General features: G+C 42.2%; 1 protein-coding gene across 9 annotated transcripts in view; it reads right to left on the bottom strand.

Annotated features, from left to right (window-relative positions):
- ARHGAP26 (Rho GTPase activating protein 26) overlaps positions 1–20,981 on the bottom strand; it is a 458,221-nt gene that overhangs the window by 70,244 nt on the left and 366,996 nt on the right. For 8 of the 9 annotated variants that reach the window (XM_055389277.2, XM_063706842.1, XM_063706840.1 and 5 more), the window contains exon 20: positions 11,373–11,523. In XM_055389277.2, the coding sequence (XP_055245252.2) occupies positions 11,373–11,523 (151 nt within the window). Of the gene's footprint in view, positions 1–9,449; positions 9,497–11,372; positions 11,524–20,981 lie in introns of all 9 variants that reach the window. The other variant, XM_063706839.1, reaches the window with a different exon arrangement.

Raw genomic sequence — 20,981 nt, 5'->3', positions numbered from 1 at the left:
GGAATAGCCCCATCACCAGCTGCCTTTACTTCATAAAGAATATTGGAACATTAAAGCAATGTCTTAGTGAGAACTCCACTGCTTCCTTGTGAAGGAAGGTGATAGATATTAGAAGAGAATTTGATAGTGCAAATGCAGTGAATGACTAAGATGCTACATTTCCAGATAATTTTTTTTTCAGAAGCTATTTTCCTTTTTGCCATAATGACAGTCAAATCAACACAGAGTCCTAGGCTGGAGAGGAATTCCTGAGGCTAAATTCTTCCCCAGTGGAGAGTTGAGATTGCAATTAGTTTCTAGCCTAATTAGCGTAGTTTCCAGTTGGCTCCACCCAACGGAGGAACAATAGGGTAGGCGGCTTTGACCAACGCTCTTTGTGTAAACAGTTCGATGCCTGTCTTGGAAGAGGAGACTTCTATTGATTTCAGTGTATTTTATTATTTATAGTTAATTTAATTTGGGGTATTTTAATTCCTTTTTAAAATTATATCAATGTTTTTAATCTGGGTTGCTTTATGTTACATCAGGATCAAACAAATAAACAAAAGTAAACATTGAGTGTCCATCCGCTGCCACCACGGAAAGAAATCAGTACTAGGGGTTTGTTCATTGGTGGGGGGGGGGCAGTCTGAGAGCAAATAAGAAGAAGGAATAAAAATAATAGTAGAAACCAATTTTTATTGATTGGTTTTATTGATTGATACTCTGAACAAGGCCATTTACTAAGTGTTAGGAAGGCATTATCTTATAACCTTGAAAGTAGTTATTATTATTATTATTACCATTTCACTGAATAGGTTTAGCTTAGAGATAGCAAATAACTTTCCCAAGTTTACACAGGAAATGGCAGAGCTGAGGCGTGACCCTGGTAGATCCACAATCAGGCCACACAGGCTTTGCCCTGCCCCAGATTCTAAAGCTTACCAATGCTTTTCACGTGATATAACCCTATAACCCATTTCAGTCTTCGGAAAGCTATTTGTGGCCATACACTTATATATAAACAAAATCTCTGTTCTCTGAAAGGATCTCTAACATAATAATGCCATCCATTATGAGAAATACATTTTCCCCCCTCAAAAGTAGAATGTCGATTTAGAATAGCATTTCCCAAACCATGGAATGCTCTTTCAAGAGGCTTAAGAGAAGTGCTGTAGAAATCATGTACTATGGTCAACGTATTTAGGAAATGTAGCGTTAAGAGATGCCCCTTCAAGATGGACATATTAAAGGCTCAGAAGTTCTCTAGTCAATAATTTGTTGAACTGGCCAGGCATGGTGGCTCATGCCTGTAGTCCCAGCATTTTGGGAGGCTGAGGCAGGTGGATCACTTGAGGTCAGGAGTTCAAGACCAGCCTGGCCAACATGGTGAAACCCCGTCTCTGCCAAAACATATAAAAATTAGCTGGATGTGGGGGTGTGCACCTGTAGTCCCAGCTACTTGGGAGGCTGAGGTGGGAGAATTGCTTGAACCCAGGATGTGGAGGTTGCAGTGGACTAAGATCACACCACTGACCTCCAGCCTGGATGACAGAGTGAGACTCTGTCTCGAGAAAAAAAAAAAAAAAAAGAAAGAATGTGTTGAACTTAGTCCAAAGCAGCTCTTGCCCCCTTCCCTTCCTGTACCAGTTTGGGAAATGCTGATTTAGACATCTCTAATCTGTCCACGCCGATGCTCATCCATCACCTTCCGTATCACATAGCCTGAGAGCTATTTTTCTGTCAATACCAGCATCTTGATCTTTTCATGTTACACACACAATAGATAAACAATAAAAACATCTACTGGCTTGATTAATTGATGCACCCACCCTGTCTTGATTTGTAACCAACAGGCACGCATTTGCGAAGCAGCTGACTGGGCTTTTGGGGGGAGATGGAAAGTGCAGCACTGGTGAGCTAATAGGTTCCTGTGAAAAGCAAACCCATCCCTCCTCAGCTATATAAGCTGTGACTGATCCCAAAGGCCACGGGCAGAGCTCAGTTAAGCCCCAGTACTGTCATCACTGCACAGACAATCAGAGGGTGCTGGTGATGACACAGGCTTGGCCCTGAGAGCTTTACACTGAGGTAAGTCCTGATTTTATTCTGGTGGAAGTCCATGAGCTTAACGCACTAGATCACTATGCACTATGGCTCTCAGACTTGAGCATGTATCAGAATCATCTGCAGGGTTTGGTAAAACACAGATTGCAGGGCCCTCCTTCCAGAATATGCTGATCCTATAGGTCTGGGGTGAGGCCTGAGATTCTGTAGATCTAACAGGCTCCCAGGTAACACCAATGATGCTGGTCCCAGGACCACACTCTGAGAACCAGTGCACAGAGCTAAGGGTCTGCCTTGGAAGACCAGTGTAACAGAGACCAAATGAAGCCTATGGTAGATCCTGCCTGGCTTTCCAGATCCCTAATGCAGAGAAGGAGTTAAACACAAGATTCTAAGGCTGTTTCCAACTAGGAATGCTTTCCTAGCTAAGTAAGCATCTGCTTTCCAGATTGACTAAAAAAGGTTTCAAAAGCAGTACTTGAACTCTAATGTACTTTTAATTTACCCAATTTAGAATCTGAATCTACGAATAAGATCCCTCGGATTAAATACACAGAGGTAGAAACAATTCTAATCTAATCCTAAATAAGAAAAATAACACTTTAGATTTCCTTCAAAGTTCCCTTACAGGCATAACAATGTTGAAAAAGCCATGCAAAATCTTAAGCCTATTTCCTTGCCAAATATTCTACCAAAAATTTGAGATTTAAAATGCCTAACACTTACACAAATAAAATACAGTGTCATAAGGCATTTGAAGGCAGCTAAATTCAAAATGAAATTCAGTCATTCATACCTTTAATTAAACTCCAAAGCTTTAAGCATGTACTGTGTATGTCAGGGCAATTTTTGGAAATTGTTTTAGGTTATTTAGCAAGATTTATAAATTTATAGAAAAAATACAGACGCTTTATATGATTTTAGCTTGTACAGGAGAAAAGAACAGAACAATATGTGTAAAGGAAAACATTTTTCCATTTGTGATTTCCACTCTGCTGGAAAACAGGGATGTGGCTAGGCATTCAAACAGCGCTCTGCCCCTACCTCCTCCCATACCCCCTCTGCTGACAGGCTGTAGAGATCCAAGTGCCACCGATGGGTCCCTGGTGCTTGGGAAAGAAATCCTGCTGGGTCACCAAGTGTGAGGGCTGTCTCAAGCAATTTTTATATTTTAAAAAAGAAGAACCACCACTAATAACCAACACATTTATCTCATAAAAATTGGATGGAGGCAGGAATTTCCACCCTCAACCAAGGGAAGCCCAGCTGGGCTCCCGATTGATGAGTAAGATCTTGCTTAGGGAAAGAGAAAAGTGGACATGAAGCCACTCAGAAAATGGGTCACACCAGTAACAAACTGAAAATGTCAAGGAAACGTGGCCTAGTTACGGGGCAGAGCTGTGGCCTCCACAGCCCAGGAGGCTGAGGTGACAGAGGGAGGGTATCTGGCATGTCCAAGAAACAACAATGAACGAGTAAGTAAGCTGGAATCACCAAGGGCACTGTGGGGAGCAAGGAGGGGCAAATGAATCCTCTTGAAAACAATGAGGCGTTCAGGTTGTTTCCAAAGGTGGGGAATGTCACCAACTTTTCAGGCAAACCGGTCTGAAGAGATTTTTTCTGCTTGGAGGTGGGTGAGAAACAGAATTCTCCATCTAAAAGGAAAGATCCTTCTCCACAAAAAGTTGATCCAGCCACAGAGGAAAACTTCCTCTTTCAAAGCCCCACATTCCAAAGGATGACAAATAGAGACAATTCTAGTAAAATCATAGCTGCCTGTTTGGGTGTAACCTTTTGGCATAAAATAGCATGGGGATGGTAAAATTGCTTTTTTTAAAAAAATATGCTATGAATTATCACTTGTCTAATGCATATTATTCATTTTGCCATTCATTTGGTCTCAATAAATAACAGCTATGCACACAATTATCAGGTACCCTGTGGGATTTAGAGGTTTCCAAATCTTTCAGGAACAGGGCGTGGCGTGTCTACCCTAGCTGGTCTTGCTTTAAGGAGGGGTAGCACCTGCCTCTACAGCAGAAGTTCCTTCCTCCTCTTCACTGATCACTTAAAGCCTGGACTGAGTTATAGCTCCAGTCTCAGATTCAAGGTAGGAGGCTGGTGGGGGAAGGTGAGTGGGACAGCCTGGGACATTTCTCTGCACAGGAAAAATACATACCATGGCTGAGGGACTGGAGAAAAAGTAAGGACAGTGTGTGGGGGGAGCCCTCCAAAATAATACTAGTAATTGCCATACACAGTACTAAAATACGTAAATAAAAGATGATCTTAATTTTCCTGCCACCTGTTTGAGGAGGTTATGATCACACTATTTTACAGATGAGAAAATTGAGGTACAGAGAGCTAAAGTCACTTGCCTCCTTCTCTTCCAAATCCTTATCTCCTTGGTTCTCCATTAGTTTTCTCCCTGGTACTTCTCAATATACTGTGTGACATACTGTGTTAAACACTGATTTATCTCCTGTCTCCACTAGAATATAAAATCCATGAAAGCAGAAACTTTTTTTTTTTTAAATATTTTTAAATCACTGTATCTTCAGCACTCAGACCACCACCAGGCCCACAGTAGGAGTTCAATTGATATTTGTGGAATGAATGTTGACCAACTAAAGCTGAAGATAAGTAAAATTTGAGAGATATCTCTGAAGGCAAGTTTTCCCTGAATTTCATCAGAGAACAGCTGAATCAAACTCAGAAGAAGCCAGCAATGTTTCAGAGAAACAACTCTGTCTGGACACAGGCCTTGTTTATCCTTTGAATTCCAGGGACTGTTCTCTGGCCACTAAGACAGGAGAGGAAGGTTGACTCTGGCAGAATCTGCAGGCGTTTGGCATGCGTGCATCTTTTAGGTCACCAGAAATAACTTGGAAATGCATGAGCGTGTGTGTTAAGATGGAAGGACGAGAAAAATTAGTTTTATTTACGAGGCTACTGAGCAGTTAGTTATTTTTTAGGGGTGGGGACCACTTAGGCAGAGAGAACTCCAAGGTTGGGTTCCATCATTGCAGTAATCATCCCGGCCCTCCTAGCTTTCTTTCAATCTTTCAATCTTTGTGGTCTAAAGAAGGCATTTACCTAGTAGTTTCTAATTTAGGGAAATTACTGCAGCATGTTATGTCCCTGGTGGGGCATCCCCTGACTTCTTTCTCAGCATTTGTTTACTTCCTCCTTTAAAATCACTCTCTCCCAGAAAGGAGTTGGCATGATGCCCCACTGGTCACTGTGGAAGGAGAGAATGATTTATTTCTGCAGCCCTCGGTAAGCACCCATTGAACGACCCTCATCCTTGGAGGTGGATCAGCCCCATTTCTTCCACCAGAGAGAGTGGAAGATGGTGGTAGTTGGCATGCTCAGGTCCAGAGACCAGTATCATCAGCCAGGCAATGTCGATGCCAGAACTAAAACCTAGGGTTTCCTGCTTTCCATTCCAATATTTGAGCCACCTTTCTTGTTTGCCTCAGCCATTAGCCATAAATTTTGTTTCTTAAATTTCTTAGAATCTCAGTTACGAGTTGTTTTCTTTCCAAGAAGATTCTGAAAACTGAGAGGCTAGTCTCCATGCTGCACTATACTATAGTGAGACTCTTCCATACCTTTCTATTCATGCAGACAGCTCAGCCCCATCCCAAGACAGCTGCCCATGACTCTGCGGTCACAAACTCACAGGACTTGTGTCAGTTTACTATCACTGCATATTAAACCACCCTAAACTCACTAGGTTCCAACAATCACAATGTGATATTTATCATGAATCTATAGGTTGTCTGGGAAGCTTTGGCTGGTCTTGCCTGACTAACCCAGGTGGCTGCATTCAACTGACTGGTGGTCCCAATACTGAGCTGCGCTGAGAGAGATAGCTGGGCTTCTCTCTCCTGTAATCCATCATCTTTAAGGAGGCTACAACAGGCTTCTTTACATGGTGACTGGGTTCCAAGAGAATGAGAGAGAAAGCTGTGAGGCATTGTGGCCTGGGCCTGGGAAGGAACATGATGTCACTTCCTCCACATTCTATTGGCCAAAATAAGTCAAAGGGTAAAGGTCAGCCTAGATTCAAGGGCTCCAGCTCTTAATGGGAGGGGTTGCAAAGATTCTGTGGTCATTTTTAATCTACTATGGGCCTACAGGCATTAGGTATAAAAGTGAAGCAGGACAGCTGTGAGATTATAGAGACCAGAGAGTATCATCTGCTCCCAAGTTTCACATAGGTTTAGTGTAACCATCTCTTCTGACACTTCAAAAGAAGCTGGAAATCTGGATTTAAAAAGATGTGTTAATAGACTCTATTTTTTAGAGCAGTTTTGGGTTTACAGAAAAATTGCATGAAAGTTTTACACATACCCTCTCTATTTCTACATTCTGAGTTTCCTTTATTATTAACATCTTGCATTAACGCGACACACTGGTTACAACTCATGAACCAATATTTATATTGGTTCATTATTATTAAAGGCCATAGTTTACATTAGCATTCATTCTTTGTGTTCTATGGGTTTTGACAAATGCATAATGTCTTGTGTATATCCCATTCCAGCATCATACAGAATAGTCTCACCGCGAAAAAAATACCCTGTGCTCCAAATATTCATCCCTCTTCCTCTCCCCAGAATCCCTGGCAACCACTGATCTTTTTATTGATTCCATAATTTTGCATGTTCCAGAAAGCCATATAGTTGGTATCATATCATACTGTAGTCTTCTCAGATTGATTTCTTTTTTTTGAGATGGAGTCTTGCTCGGTAGCCCAGGCTGGAGTGCGGTGGCACGATCTCAGCTCACTGCAATCTCTGCCTCCCAGGTTCAACCCATTCTCCTGCCTCAGCCTCCTGAGCCTGGGACTACAGGCTCACACCACCACGCCCAGCTAATTTTTTTGCATTTTTAGTAGAGATGGGGTTTCACCATGTTGTCCAGGCTGGTCTCAAACTCCTGACCTCAAGTGATCTGCCTGCCTTGGCCTCCCAAAGTGCTGGGATTACAGGTGTGAGCCACTGCACCCCGCCAGACTGACTTCTTTTACTCAGCAATATGCATTAAAAGTTCCTCCATGTCTTTTCATGGCTGGAGAGTTCACTTTTTAAAATCATTGAATAATATAGCATTGTCTGCGTGCACCATAGTTTGTTTATCCATTTTCACATACTGATAGACATCTTGGTTGCTTCCCAAGTTTTGGCAATTATAAATAAAGCTTCTAACAAAATCCATGTGCAGGTTTTTGTGTAGACATAAATTTCAACTCATTTGGGTAAATACCAAAGAACATGATTGCTGGATTACATGCTTAGAATATGTTTGGTTTTGTGAAAAACCACCAAACTGTCTTCTAAAAATGGCTGTATCACTTTGTATTCCCACCAGCAATGAGTGAGAGTTCCCACTGCTCCATCCACATCCTAGCCAGCATTTGATGTTGTCAGTGTTCTGGAATTTTGGCCATTCTCAGAGGTGTGTAGTGGTATCTCACTGTTGTTTTTATTTGTATTTCCCTGAAGACATAAGATGTGAATCATATTTTTATATGCTTACTTGACACCTGTATGTCCTTTTTGATGAGGTATCTGTTCATATTTTTTGCTCATATTTTAATTGGGTTCTTTGTTTACTTATTATTGAATTTTAAGAGTTCTCTGTATATTTTGGATACTGGTCTTTTATCAGATATGTGTTTTGCAAATATTTTCTCCTAGTGTGTGGCTTGTCTTTTCATTCTCTTGAGTGTCTTTCACAGAGCAGAAGTTTTTAGTTTAAACACAGTCCAACTTAACAAGTTCTTATCTCACAGATTATACTTTTAACGTTGTATCTAAAAAGTCATAATTATACCCAAGGCCACCTAGGTTTTCTCCTATGTTATCTTCTAGAGGTTTTACAGTTTTGCATTTTACATTTAGACCTATGGTCCATTTGGAATCAATTTCTGTGAAAGGTATAATGTCTGTATCTAGATTCATTTTTGTGCATATGGATGTCCAGTTGTTCCAGCATGAAATCTGAATTTTATGTGAAGACTCCTGATTTTAAAGGTTTGCTCAAGTCTTTTATTGGTGGTAGTGGTACCGGAGGAATTACAGCTCCCTCCTCCCCTAATACACATGTCTGCAGAATGCATTTATCCATCCTGGATAATCTCTGCCTCCTTCATCCTTCTTACCTGGAATGCTCTTCATCCATCCACCTAAGTTTTTCCTAATGCCCACCTCACACTCCATCTACCCGACCTTTTCCACTACTTCGACCTAGTGTGTGCACTCACCACATATTCAGTTGACAGTGGTTGAACTCTGAACACACTATGACTTGTAAGTCCCCATTAGCACTGCCATATGCCACTGCCTTTCTTTCTTAGTTAGACTGTGAACTCTTGGGGAAGACAGGAACCCTCTTATTCCGGTTTACCCCAGGTAGCTTGGCATGCATGGGTCTGGGCATAAAATAGGTTCAGCCACAGTTGCTAACAATTTCAGACTAGCTGGACTTTGGTCCTGACTTACCAATTGTCCTTTGTTCTTCAGGAGAGATGGCTACTTCAGGAGTCAAGCTGAGGACCTGCCAAAGATTTAAACCCAGCAGCCTTGCCCTGGCACAGGTAGAATGATGGCCTCTCTAATTTTGATGGCTGATTTAGCATTACATTCATGTAAATAAGAGGGCCCTGATGTCCCTGGAGAATTAGGAAAGATTAGTAATACAGCAAAATGTATTATCAGAGGTACCACTGTATTATGAGTAACAAACATGTTTCTTTCACTCTGATTTCTCTCTGGTCATAATGATATCCCAGTCATTATGAAAAATAGTGAAATAAAGGAGTGAAATAAAAAGAACAGATAGCTTCCTGGTGACTGGTCTCCTACCTCATGCGTATTTAATAGTCAAGTTAATGGTAATCCTCCCAGCCCACCTTTGTTCTTTATTTTCATCTGCATCATTAAGTGTTCCCACTGGAGGATCTCTGGACACTTCCAACTCAACAACGATGGAGGGAACAAAAGGGTCCACACCTGAGGCTGAGACCCAAGTGGTCTCAGGTGATTGTTACCGTGGCACATCTGTGTGCCGACAGATTTCTCGGAATCAAATTGCTCAGGGAAAGTACTGTGGGTCCATTTGTTAGGACTGTCTAACAGCCATGCATGATCCACATCAGCAAATCCCAGGCAGAAAATATCAGGGAGACAGGAACCCAGGAAAATCACCTCACTGCCTGGGGTTTGAGAAGTGGCTGCGAGCCTGCCTGCAGAGCTTATGGGGGACTTTGACATGGCTCTCACTCAGAGCCATGGCAGACGCTGGTATCAGGGCTGATGCTGGTACTGCTTCTACCTCAGGAACAACCTTCCCTGACCTCAAGACTCAAAGGTATCAATCAGCGACTCACTCACCTTGGAAGGACAGTGGTCTTGTTGGAGGCACACCCACACTTCTTTTTCTAATTCTCCTCCAGAGACAAACAATTAGAACCATTCCTGTTATCACCCTCCCTTCCCCAGGAAAGCCCCCCAGATCTGTACCAGGCAGGGAACAGTCCCTCTGGGTGGTGTGAAGTGGGCAGAGCGATTCCTAGGATGTTATGAAAATAAATCGTATCTAGACACCTAAAAAATAAAAAATCCCAAGCCTTCTCCTCAGGACCTGTTTAAAAGACACACCTCCCCTTTTCCACTTAGCTGCTTAAGCAACCTCTTTGTACACACTGTACTCAGCAGTGACTCAGGGGCCTACAGTTACCAGCCACTGAAAAAAAAATTACAGACCACTAGTTGGTAGCGGCTGGCTAAAATCAGGGGATGTTAAGCAACTTGGGCTAGAAATTCAACCTTGCTCATACAGAGCAAGGAATAACTTCAGCAACTGCTAGGTACAGAAAATTAAACCAACTGAAGAAAAAAACAAGTAAAGAAAATAGAATCTCCCTAAAGTCTAGGAAAGCGGGTATAGGAGAACCTGAGAAGGTCAAACCTCAAGGCAGGGAGGCTCCCTAGGCAAGCCCAGCCATGGAGAACCGGAAGAGACTCACTGCCCATAAGCCAAACAAATTCAATTATTTTGAGGTCCTGAGGCACTGGTCCACTTCTTGGTGAAGGAACATGTGATTTACCACTCAACGGGCAAATAATTAAACTTCCTGAACATCAGTATGATTTAAAGCTACCAACAACTAAAAAGATCTTATATTCTCAGTTTAAGATTTCATCCTACAGTAGAGTCATATTTTTATTATGTACCTCTTAAGTCCATTTTGGAGTCATCTCTCCTCCCAAGCATTTAATAGCCCTTAGTGTCTTCTAAGGCAAAAATTATCAGACTCATTTTGCAGATTTGTAAATATCTCATAGCAATTGAATGGCAGGGTGCTGTCATGAAACTATGGCATGTGGAGGAGCAGGAAAAGGTTACTGACATCCTAGCATCTCACCGCCTTGCTAGCGTCTCCCCACGTGAAACAACTGCCCTGAAGACAGTTTGTGGCTGAACCTCAATGTATTTTCACTTAGAGAATGGGAAAATCATCTCTGTTTTTCCTGAGTCTTACATAACTGTAGACTGAGAGTCCAACTGTTCCGGTCATGGCCTCACATTCTTTCTGCAAAGGCGCTAGTTGACAAGATTTATGGGGTGGTCTAAGGAAGCATGTGAAGCAATGTGGGTTGAAACCATGAGGGAGAACTTTCTGATCCTAGCAGAGTAGACCTAGTTTCTGTGGAGGGCTAGACAACCAGCCCCCAAACTAATTGTCCTGACTATGGGTGCTCAATGCTGAAAAATAAAGCAAAAAGGGTTCTTCTCTTTCATAGTCTCTGTCAAGAAGTCATAGTCATGCTAAGGTTTGAGGATGTGAAGACACAAAGGGCTCCTGGGGGCTCTTCCTTATGGAAGTGGACACGGAGGTGGCATTGAACATTTCCAACATAGTCAGTGGGGAGGGAAACCGAGACAACATAGATGAGTGAAACAAACTCGGCCACAGAGCTGCTATAGTCCCTGGATGTTTGTAAAACTTACAGAAATTGCTTTTCATGCCCAGCAGCCAGCACAGGCAATAGCTATCACCAAAGCCATCTCAGCAGGACAGTAAATCAAAAATCACCAAGGCTAAGAAGCAGTATGTTAAGAATAACGACTCCCTCTGAGATGATGATGCTTTAAAAACCCACAACAAGCCAGCTGAGCTCCCAGTTTAGGGAGGAGGTTTAAATAATGTTCAGGGGGCAATGGTCCAAAGTCAGATGGAGCCAGACAGCAAATTCTAGGTGGAATGGCTGACCAAAGCCCTTGTGGGGTAGGCAGCTGGACATCATACTTACAGTGAGTTGGGCCGGGTGGGTTTGACCACAGCCAGGTCTGGGTCACTGGAGTTCATGTTGGGCTGTAAGCTGCTGCTGGAATTAAGGATGCTGTTTGGATTTGATGAGACAGATTCCAAACTGGAGTTGATGATGCTGTTCCTTTGTTCCTCTGGGGGGAAAAAGCCACAAGTCCCATATTAATATTATTGCATAGGGACAGTCTATTGCTACATGCACAAAAATGTATAAAGAATAAGACTGGATCAAGATCTCTGATCCCAGGGAAGCTTAAGAAACAACATAGAAAAGGTTAAGAATTAGAAGTGGGAAAGGAAGAGTCAAGGGGGAACAGGTGACTCGAAATTTTAAAGCAAACCCCCTTCCTCGTCATAACAGGATATATCTCCCCTTTAATATAAGCCAGGATTTTTTCTAAGAGTGGCCCTACTATGGCACCATAAATTGCATCTTCTTTTGACTGGCAGATTGCCAGAGTAGAGAAAAGCCTTCATAGACCCCTCACATTCACCCAGATCCCCTTGGCTTCTGTGACACTCACCTTTTATTCTAAAACTCCTGCCTCTAATATTGCTCTAATTGATCAGGCCATGTCCCACCTCCAATTCCATAGAGCCTCACCAGAGAAGATCTACTATTTAGCCACCAATGTCCTTACGACTCCACCAGTCTAAATTCCTGACCCTTTCTCAGACACATCTTTCTGTGCTGCCTCTAGCTCCATGTACTTGGTGTTTAACTTCAAGTGAATTCTTTGATAAATCGCTCTGTAATGGGCTGCAGAATGGTTTGCCTATAAACAACAACAAAACACTTGAGTCCACAGTCCCAGCAGTCATATTCATGCTTGGAGAATACTGCCAAGCCAAGAGACAGAAAACCTGAGTTCTCTTCAAGCCCTGACTGGCTATGTGGCCTCAGGCAATTTCTACTTGATCTTGGATTCCTGGTTAACAATCTATAAAATGGGGAGAACAAGAACTGCCTTTCACAGCTTGTGGAACTGTCATGAGGATCAAGTGGGATCATAGGCAGGAATGTATCTTGTAAACTTCAGAACACTGCTCAAAGAACAGAACTTTATGTTCTTTCCATCTTTAAAAACTTGGAATCATAAATGGAAAACACAATTTTTGGAGATAATTTAGCTAAATGGTACCAGCATCCACCATTACTGTAGCAAAATATTATAGATGTGGAATGTGATTCTTGTCCCCTATTTATTACAGATATACCATATTAAAATCAACTGATATTTCTGAAAATTAATTCACTTAAACATCATATCTAGGCTAATCCTGGACCTTTTTGCAGCGAGTCAGGGGTATGTTACAATATATCCCTCAGAGGACAGTCTAGAGTCACTGGTATGATAATTTAAAGGCCAACATTTGAACTCAGGTCTCTTTAGGCAATTAAGAGGGTGATGTGTCATAAAAATACTTTTCCCTTTGCACGAGTCATGTATGTAAAAATAAAGTATGCTTACAAAGTGATTCTAGAGTAAGCCTCACGTTAAATACATACACATTCACCCCAATACCCCTGATATCTTAGCGAATCCTTAATGCCCTGGATAAAGCCCCACAGGAGAGAGAAAAACCCTGTGAGGCTAGCTCCTGACTACTGTACTCAAAGTAGATTTGGAAAAAGTAGATTGAATTGATGCCTGAGATTTAAAACTGTTCATATTTTAAGAGCTTCATTTTTGAACAGAAACGACAACAAAGAGAAACCAAGAGTTACACTGAGCCAAGATGTAGGAGGACTAACAGGGCCTGTAAATGGGAACTTCCTACCAGAAAGAAAAACAACGCTAAGATTACATAATAAGGGGATCATTGAGAGATTGGATGTGCCATTTATCAGTATGAATCAGTATCAGTAAAATTTTCCTTTTCACAAGACACGCATACAAAGATGCCCGAAAGACCATGAGGAACTGGAGGCTACCATATAAAGAGAGAGAGTGAGGACGGTTCCCTGGGCTTCAACTGGAGACATGTACTGCTTCACAGGACAGGAAGAAAAACAGTTTTATTAACTTTAGTTTGAGAAGCTTAAAGGGCTAAGTTTGCATGACATAATTCTCAGAATTCTTAGGGAACAGAAGAGCATAACTATCGCTCACATTTCTCCTGTGATTATATTTACTTTTCCAGGAGAGGATTATCATTCTACAAACTAAAAACAATATCTTGCTAAAAGTATATTCGTCTTTCTAAAATGTTACCAGGAGATTATTTTTCTCCCTTACTATCCATTAGTAAAGGAGGGTATAAAAATGTATCATAAGGCTTCATGGTTTTACAGCCAAGAGGGCCAAATATGCATCTTGAGAGGCTGACTCTTTATTGGTATCCCTTGCTGGGCCATATGACAAGAAAACCCAGAAACCTGGCATTCCCTGACTATAAAACGACTACAGTTTTGTAGAAGAAAGGTCTCATCATCTGTAGACAATACATAATGAGACTGAGAACATCTAGGTAGAAGATCGAAGCCAAAAGGCTGACAATCTTTACTGAGGGTGAGTAGGCAGGTGAGGATTATTCCAGGGAAAGGGTAGAGAATAAGACCAACAGCCAATCAAATGTTTTAGTGGTTATAGCAAACTATACCAAGACAAATTTTAAAGCATTTGGAGTCAATTAGGAAATAAGGAGAAAATGAGCCAAGCATAGTGGTTCATGCCTGTAATCCCATCGCCTTCAGAGGCCAAGGTGGGAGGATCACTTGAGGCCAAGAGTTTGAGATCAACCTGGTAAACACAGTGAGACCCCCATCTCTACAAAAAAAGTTAAAAATTAGCCAGGCCTGGTGGTACACACCTGTGGTCCCGTGTACTTGGGAGGCTGAGGCAGGAGAACTGCTTCAGCCTGGGAGTTCAAGGCTGTGGTGAGGTATGATGGTGCCAAAGCACTCCAGCCTAGGTGACAGAGCAAGACTCTGCCTCCTTAAAAAAATAATAATAATAATAAAGAAAAAATGATCCCGTAATGTCACTCAAAACAGGAAAGATTTTCATCAGCTAGGCAAATGAGTACTGCTCCTGACAGAAGCGCCCAAGAACAGGCAGCCTAGAAGACACTTTAAAAAATAAAAATTAAAATTAAGCAAATCCTTCAAATAACATAGCTAGACTTCCCTGAGTCACTGATGATTCAATCCAGCTCTGGTATCCTCATAGAAGGTATAAGAAGGACTGATGGCAATTATGTTGCTGAAGGAAAAAAATTATAGGCTAGTGGGCTTCAAAAGAAAAACAGCTAGTTATGAGTCAAGTCAACAAGATCACAGAGGACCATGTCAAAAAGGAAAGAATGCCCACAACTCAGGAGTATGCTTAAACTGGTTGAAGTCAGTGAGAATGCTTGCCCGCCTCAAACATGTTTGTCAACAAGAATCTGTCTTTGTATCAATCACAGAAAACAAGACCTCAGCAACAAGAACATGATAAAATAAATCCCCAAATAATGGTAAGCATGCATTGGCAGTGCTTTCACAAACATATGTTCTATAAGGAGTGACAAACTGCATGTGAACTTGGTCCTTAAGGATGCAAACTACCCGAGGGCAGGGACATGCTGTCTGGCCATACAGCATCCATTAACGTGGCAGGTGAGGTCACTATTAGCCATCCATTCCTGGTGCCTAGCCCATGGGTCACTGAAACTAAGGCTCCGTGAATGGTTATAAGATAAATATTAAATATAAGGGAATAATACACAGTCAAAAATTTATGCTGCTGGAACAGAAAGGGGTAGTTTTGCGTGACTGAATTTTTCAGGTGCTTTAGACAGGGACCATAAATGTCCTTGAAACCAAAGTACTGATGACAGTGGGCAGAGTTTTTGTTTTTTGTACAAATCAGGAACGGAAAAACATGAGTATGCAACCAAATCACTGCAACTAAAAAAGGAAAGCCGCAGAATAATTTTGGTGATATTGTACTTGTTCTGGGGGTTGCCATGGAAATCTGGGAGCTAAGCGACTTCACTTTCCATATTTACCAAGTGACTCCGACCCACTCTAATGGCAACCCCATCACACAGGGGAGGCAGGAGCTCTGTTTATCACAGAACCCAGAGGCGAGGCCAGGAAAGCACTCACAGAGCCAAGCCAAATTCACACGTCTTGGCAGGCCCGAACAGGTCTGGCTCACTGAATACACAGAGCTGGAGGGTAAATACGAAACATTTGCGGGAGGTTTCCCCCCATGCATGGGACTCTGTCAGAATACAGGCTAATATCCCAACTTTCCATGGTGCCTAAGAGTAGAGGGCAAAAAGAAGAGGCAAGAGGACTGTTCTTTAACAGCATCTCAGGATGCCTCATAGAGCCAAAAGGAGGGAAAAGACTCTCCACATGATCAAACAAGGAGCAAAGGGAGTTACCAGACAGAGCGAAGTTTTACAAAGACAAGGAGATTTACATAAAAAAAAATAGGAAGGCAAACACAAAATACCCAGAGGCTTTCCTGTGCTGTGGTCAGGAGAGAGGTGTACTTTTTCCTACTTGTTAAAGTTTTGCAATGAAGTCTGTAATGTATCATCTTGACAAGATGGGATGATAATAGCACGGCAGCTTAATGAATTTTGCAATAAAAAGTGATGAGTGCACAGCAATTTCTGAGTTTACCATCTCTGGGAAATACCCAAGTACATGGGAAGCTTGGAATCAGACTTTCTGAAGCAATTTTTACCCCCTGTAGCTCTTGTTCCTGATAATAGTGACATGCCAAGCCACACTAAAATCTGAGGTGGTCTCAGTTCAGGCTGACCCAGCAGCCTCAGTCCCTATGATAAAAACAAACTTAAAAAGCAGCCTGCGTAATATGTTTGGGTATATAAAAACAGTTTGGGCAATGTTTTTTTTAAAAAAAATCTTAAAAAGGAGTTTGGGTGATGACAGACTCTATACATTGAGTTGAAAAGTAGGCCGGGCGCAGTGGCTCATGCTTGTAATCCCAGCACTTTGGGAGGCCGAGGCAGGTGGATCACAAGGTCAGGAGTTCGAGACCAGCCTGGCCAGTATGGTGAAACCCCATCTCTACTAAAAGTACAAAATTTAGCTGAGCGTGGTGGCGGGCGCCTGCAGTCCCAGCTACTCAGGAGGCTGAGGCAGGAGAATCACTTGAACCCGGGAGGCGAAGGTTGCAGTGAGCCAAGATCGTGCCACTGCACTCCACAGCCTAGGCGACAGAGCAAGACTCTGTCTCAAAAAAAAAAAAAAAAAAAAAAGTGAAAAGTAGAGTCAATCTGTTGTTTTGATCATAGTACATGAAAGATGATATTAAAACCTTTGACAGATTATCTTCAGCAAAACGACTTCTGATTTTGGTTCTGTGTGGACAGAATGACTCCCTACAGCACCTGTAATAACCCTTTTCTTTGCAAAGGGAAAAAATGCCAATAAAACTGAATTTCATGAGAGAATGGGGAAGTCACTGTGGGTGGCCTGGGATTGCACTGATCCACAGGAAAGAGACGTGGAGGCACAATGAGGAAGACTGGCCCTAGAACACCATTTCAGAAACCGCAAAGGAGGAATGGGCCTCTGATGAATGTTGACTAGGGGGTTGAATGATCAGAGTTAAATGGACACTCTATTACTCACAAGACAGCCCTCTTTTCTATGTGAGAACTTGCTTTTAGGAAAAGTTGGTTTCCCATTAACTTACAGTTGACTGGGATCTGAGGGAGTCCACGTACAGACGGCTTATATTCTTGCTCTTTAGAAGGAAACTACACACTTACTTTTATACCATGACTCACAGCAAAATGGGTTTGAGATAGTACATGAAAGGTACAATTAGTGAGTTTTGTTTTTAATAACTTAAAACCAAGTGAATATATAAGAAATATGCATTTCTCTCCAATTTAGAAAGTCTAGAAAAGCATTTGCATCTGCACACAAATATCCCGTATGGGCCACCCTCCAGTTGTATTCATTTTGGTGTGTAAATGTCCGATCGATCTGCTACACAGAGGAATATATACATATACACACACACAGACATGTACTTTTTTAACGAAGCAGACTCACATCATACTTAATAGTATCTGCTTTGTTCACTTGGTGATAGTGCCAAAAGTATGCGCCTAGAATGGCTTGTTTTCATTTAATGGGTCTAGCTGGAACTTTTTTCCTGCCACCAGCTTTCCACAGCATCATTTTTTAATAGCCACATTATCAATGTGGTTTTCAGTCACGTGTAGTAATTACACATAATTAACCCAAGAAACACATTACACACCTTCTGCAGCCCGTGTGACAACAGGAATCCATGTGAATAAACATGTCATCTGCCAAAGCAAACAGGTGTGCCCAGGGCACCCGGGATCTGCAAAGGCAACCTGAGAAAGGGCACATGCTACAGCTTTGACTGCTCAGAGAAAGGCATTACGTAAGCCTTTGAATAGTATGAATTCCCAGTCATTTTTCAACAAGGAAGACACACATGAGAAATATATAAGCTGAATTCTCAACCTCTCACTGGGCCTGTCTGGGAGAGGGTCTAGATGAATTAACGGAACTAAAAAAATTATTCAGAGCTATAATCTCAGCAGCTAGTTAACATGATCTATGTAGAACAAGGCCCAAGAATCCACTCCTGCCCCCACCCCCACCCCCACCGACACTGTACAATGTGTCCTAGGCTGCTGATGTTTTTGCACTCAAGCATCAGACAGGCTGTCTCAGGGGCCGGGGGGACTCTGCATTTCCCTCACATATGGGCCTCTCTTTTGGAATCTGCAGGCTCCAAAGGGAAGGATACTTCCTTAGTCAGTTGTTAGATACAACTACAGCGTGATGATAATCATCATAATTGTAGCTAACATTTATTAGGTGCTTACTATGGTCTAGGCCCAGTGTCAAGTACTTTATATATACTGGCTCACTTAATCATGGCAATTACCCTCCAAGGAAGCTATTATTAGTGATAGATTTTACAGATGAGAAAATGGAGGCTCAGAAAAGGAAAGTAACGTACTCCAGGTCTCAGAGTGGTAGGTGATACAGATGACATTAAAACATCTCAGTCTGACTGCAGAGCCTCCACTTTCAACCACCATGCCAGGGTGCTCCAAACTCCAACAGTGATTCAAAGAGATGTTCTGCTAATGACAGAAGACAAGCCACCCTGACCGTCCCCACCTTCCCAAGCCAGTACTTCTGTAAATTGAGTTAGCATCAGCATCACTAGGGTGCTTTAAAAATATAGATGCTTCAGCCCCAGCCAAGACCTCCTGACTCAGAATATCCTGGGTAGGGGACCAAGCATCTGTATTTTTAACAAGCTCCCTACAAGATTCAAATGCACACTCAAGTCTATGAACCACTGTTTCAAGAAACGCATTTCAACATCTTGGTATAAATGCTAAAAATTGGGGGCAGAATAAATCCTAAGTGTCACTTTGCAAACCCTTGGAAGAAATCTATAAGGTAGAAGACCTTGTTGCTGGCTCCCTTCAATCCTTCTGGCTCCCCCTTTTACAGTCGTCCAGAAAAAGCACAGCGTGTGTGTCAGTACCTTTCACCTAGATGTACCAGTACAGTCTCTGCTGGATGGTGTATCTGTGTGGAGACTTGGAGATTAAAGAGTAATCTCCTTTGCTGCCATTCATCTGGCAGCACAGTTGAAAAACCTCGTTCCATCTGTTCAAAGGTGATCGCAAATGAGCGCGAGTGGCTTGGCCGAGCATATTAAAGCTACCATTCAACACGTATCACTCTCTGTGTAGCTGGTGCTAGATTTAGAGGGGAGACTGTCACGTGGCTGCAGCCTGCCAGGACGCACATTGAGGTACCCATTCAATATGGTTCAGCTGCCCCCATGTAGCCCTGGAAGCTGGAACAGATGGTTTTCATTGCTTCTGTAACTCAGGCTAGCAAGGTTTTCACTTCTGTAGCTCAAGAACTGACAAAGGCACCCTTTTGGAGATAACAAAGTATAGGGAAGGAAGACTAGAAGACTACCTGGGTACAAATCCCTTCTCTGCCATTTGCTGACAGTGTAACTGCTTAACCTCTTGACCTCAGTTTACTTGTCTGTAAAATGTGGATATAAGAACCTACCTCACAGGATTATCATCAATTGTGGGGATGACACGAGATAATGAGGTTAGTAGGCACATAAGTTGAGCTATAATTATTTTTATTTTTATTGTTATTATTAGATGAGGTTCAAATGTAGTTTGGCCTGAAAGTTCTTTACCAAATGTATCCATTTGTACTTCCACCCCAGCCCCTCAGCATTTTACCGGCAGATGCCCAGCTTAATGAAACTTTGAACTCCAGGTTCTTAAGTGGAACTGGAAACATTTTCCCTTGGAGATAAGGATGAGTTCGCAGACTAGGTCACAACAGCTAACCCTAAAAGAATGCATCTCCTGGGGAACCATCCCACAATTTGAAAGCAAAATAACGACTGGTTAACAGTGTCACTTTGAGGTAGAATGACAGGGTTCAAATCTACGTTGTTGCCGTGTAACCCTGAGCGTAGACTATTTAATGTAAATTTTATTTCCTTTCGACTGTAAAACAGGGACAGTACCTGTGTCATATAATTTTAAAGATTAGTTGGGCTGTTGTGGTGCACAATGTCCAACACAAGAAACCACCTGGTAAGTTATATAGTCATAGATATCAAACACAGACAAGCAAAAAATCAATTTCTAGGGAAAACGTCTTCCAGGTTCAGTTTGGCTAAATCACCTTTCTACAGTTCTCTCTGCAGTTCTACAGACAAGAGCTGCCCACTGCTACTCACAGAGAGAGACTCTCCCATCACAGACCACCGTTCCTATCTATTGGGCCAGAATGGGACCCTTCATATCACTTTGTATCTTTCTCAAAACTCTTCCTTTCAGAAAACCTTCCTTGACTGTCTACAGATAACTTTGATATCTAGCTCCTTCCTCACGAAAATATTCAGTGGTTTCCTGATGGTTTGTATTTGTTGCTACGATGCTTTCTAAATCCTACATTTCCCCATCATTCCCTTTCCTCTTGTCCACAAAGTTTTCATCTCAGAGGCTGCTCCCATTTCACTCCTAGCCCCACTTCCATCACACATTGCCTATGATATAAGGAGCCACTTGCTGTCTTATAACTGACCTAAGTCCCTGCCCAGCACAGAGCATGAGAAACCATCAAGCTCCTCATTCTGAGAACAGACCACAGCTTTACGTTTAGGAAAAGGAAAACAAAACAAAACAAAACAAAACAAAACACAAAACCACCTAGAGAAGACTATACTAATACCCATAGATTAAAGAGAGAGAGTCGCAGGCAGGGACCTGGGCACACAACTGGTCTACTCACACTGAAGGAAAAAACCCTTCTGGAAAATAAGACACACATCTATGAGCATATTCTAATATCCCAGACCATGAGCCTGAAGTGCAGGTGCAAAGGCAGACGCCTGAGCCTGAAGAACTTCTTCTCTGGGAAGGAAGAGGCAAATGACAATCCAAGGCCAAGATTCACCTCTAAGAGCAAACAGTGGGCTCCAACTTTTGCACAGAGTAAGGACACCGCAGAGAGGCTGGGAGGAAAATGTATGCTGCCAACAACACCTGGAGTCTCTTGGAGGGAAATACC

This window comes from Gorilla gorilla, chromosome 4 (assembly GCF_029281585.2).
Source record: "Gorilla gorilla gorilla isolate KB3781 chromosome 4, NHGRI_mGorGor1-v2.1_pri, whole genome shotgun sequence".
NCBI lineage: Eukaryota > Metazoa > Chordata > Mammalia > Primates > Hominidae > Gorilla > Gorilla gorilla.
This window is presented reverse-complemented; position numbering and strand designations above follow the sequence as displayed.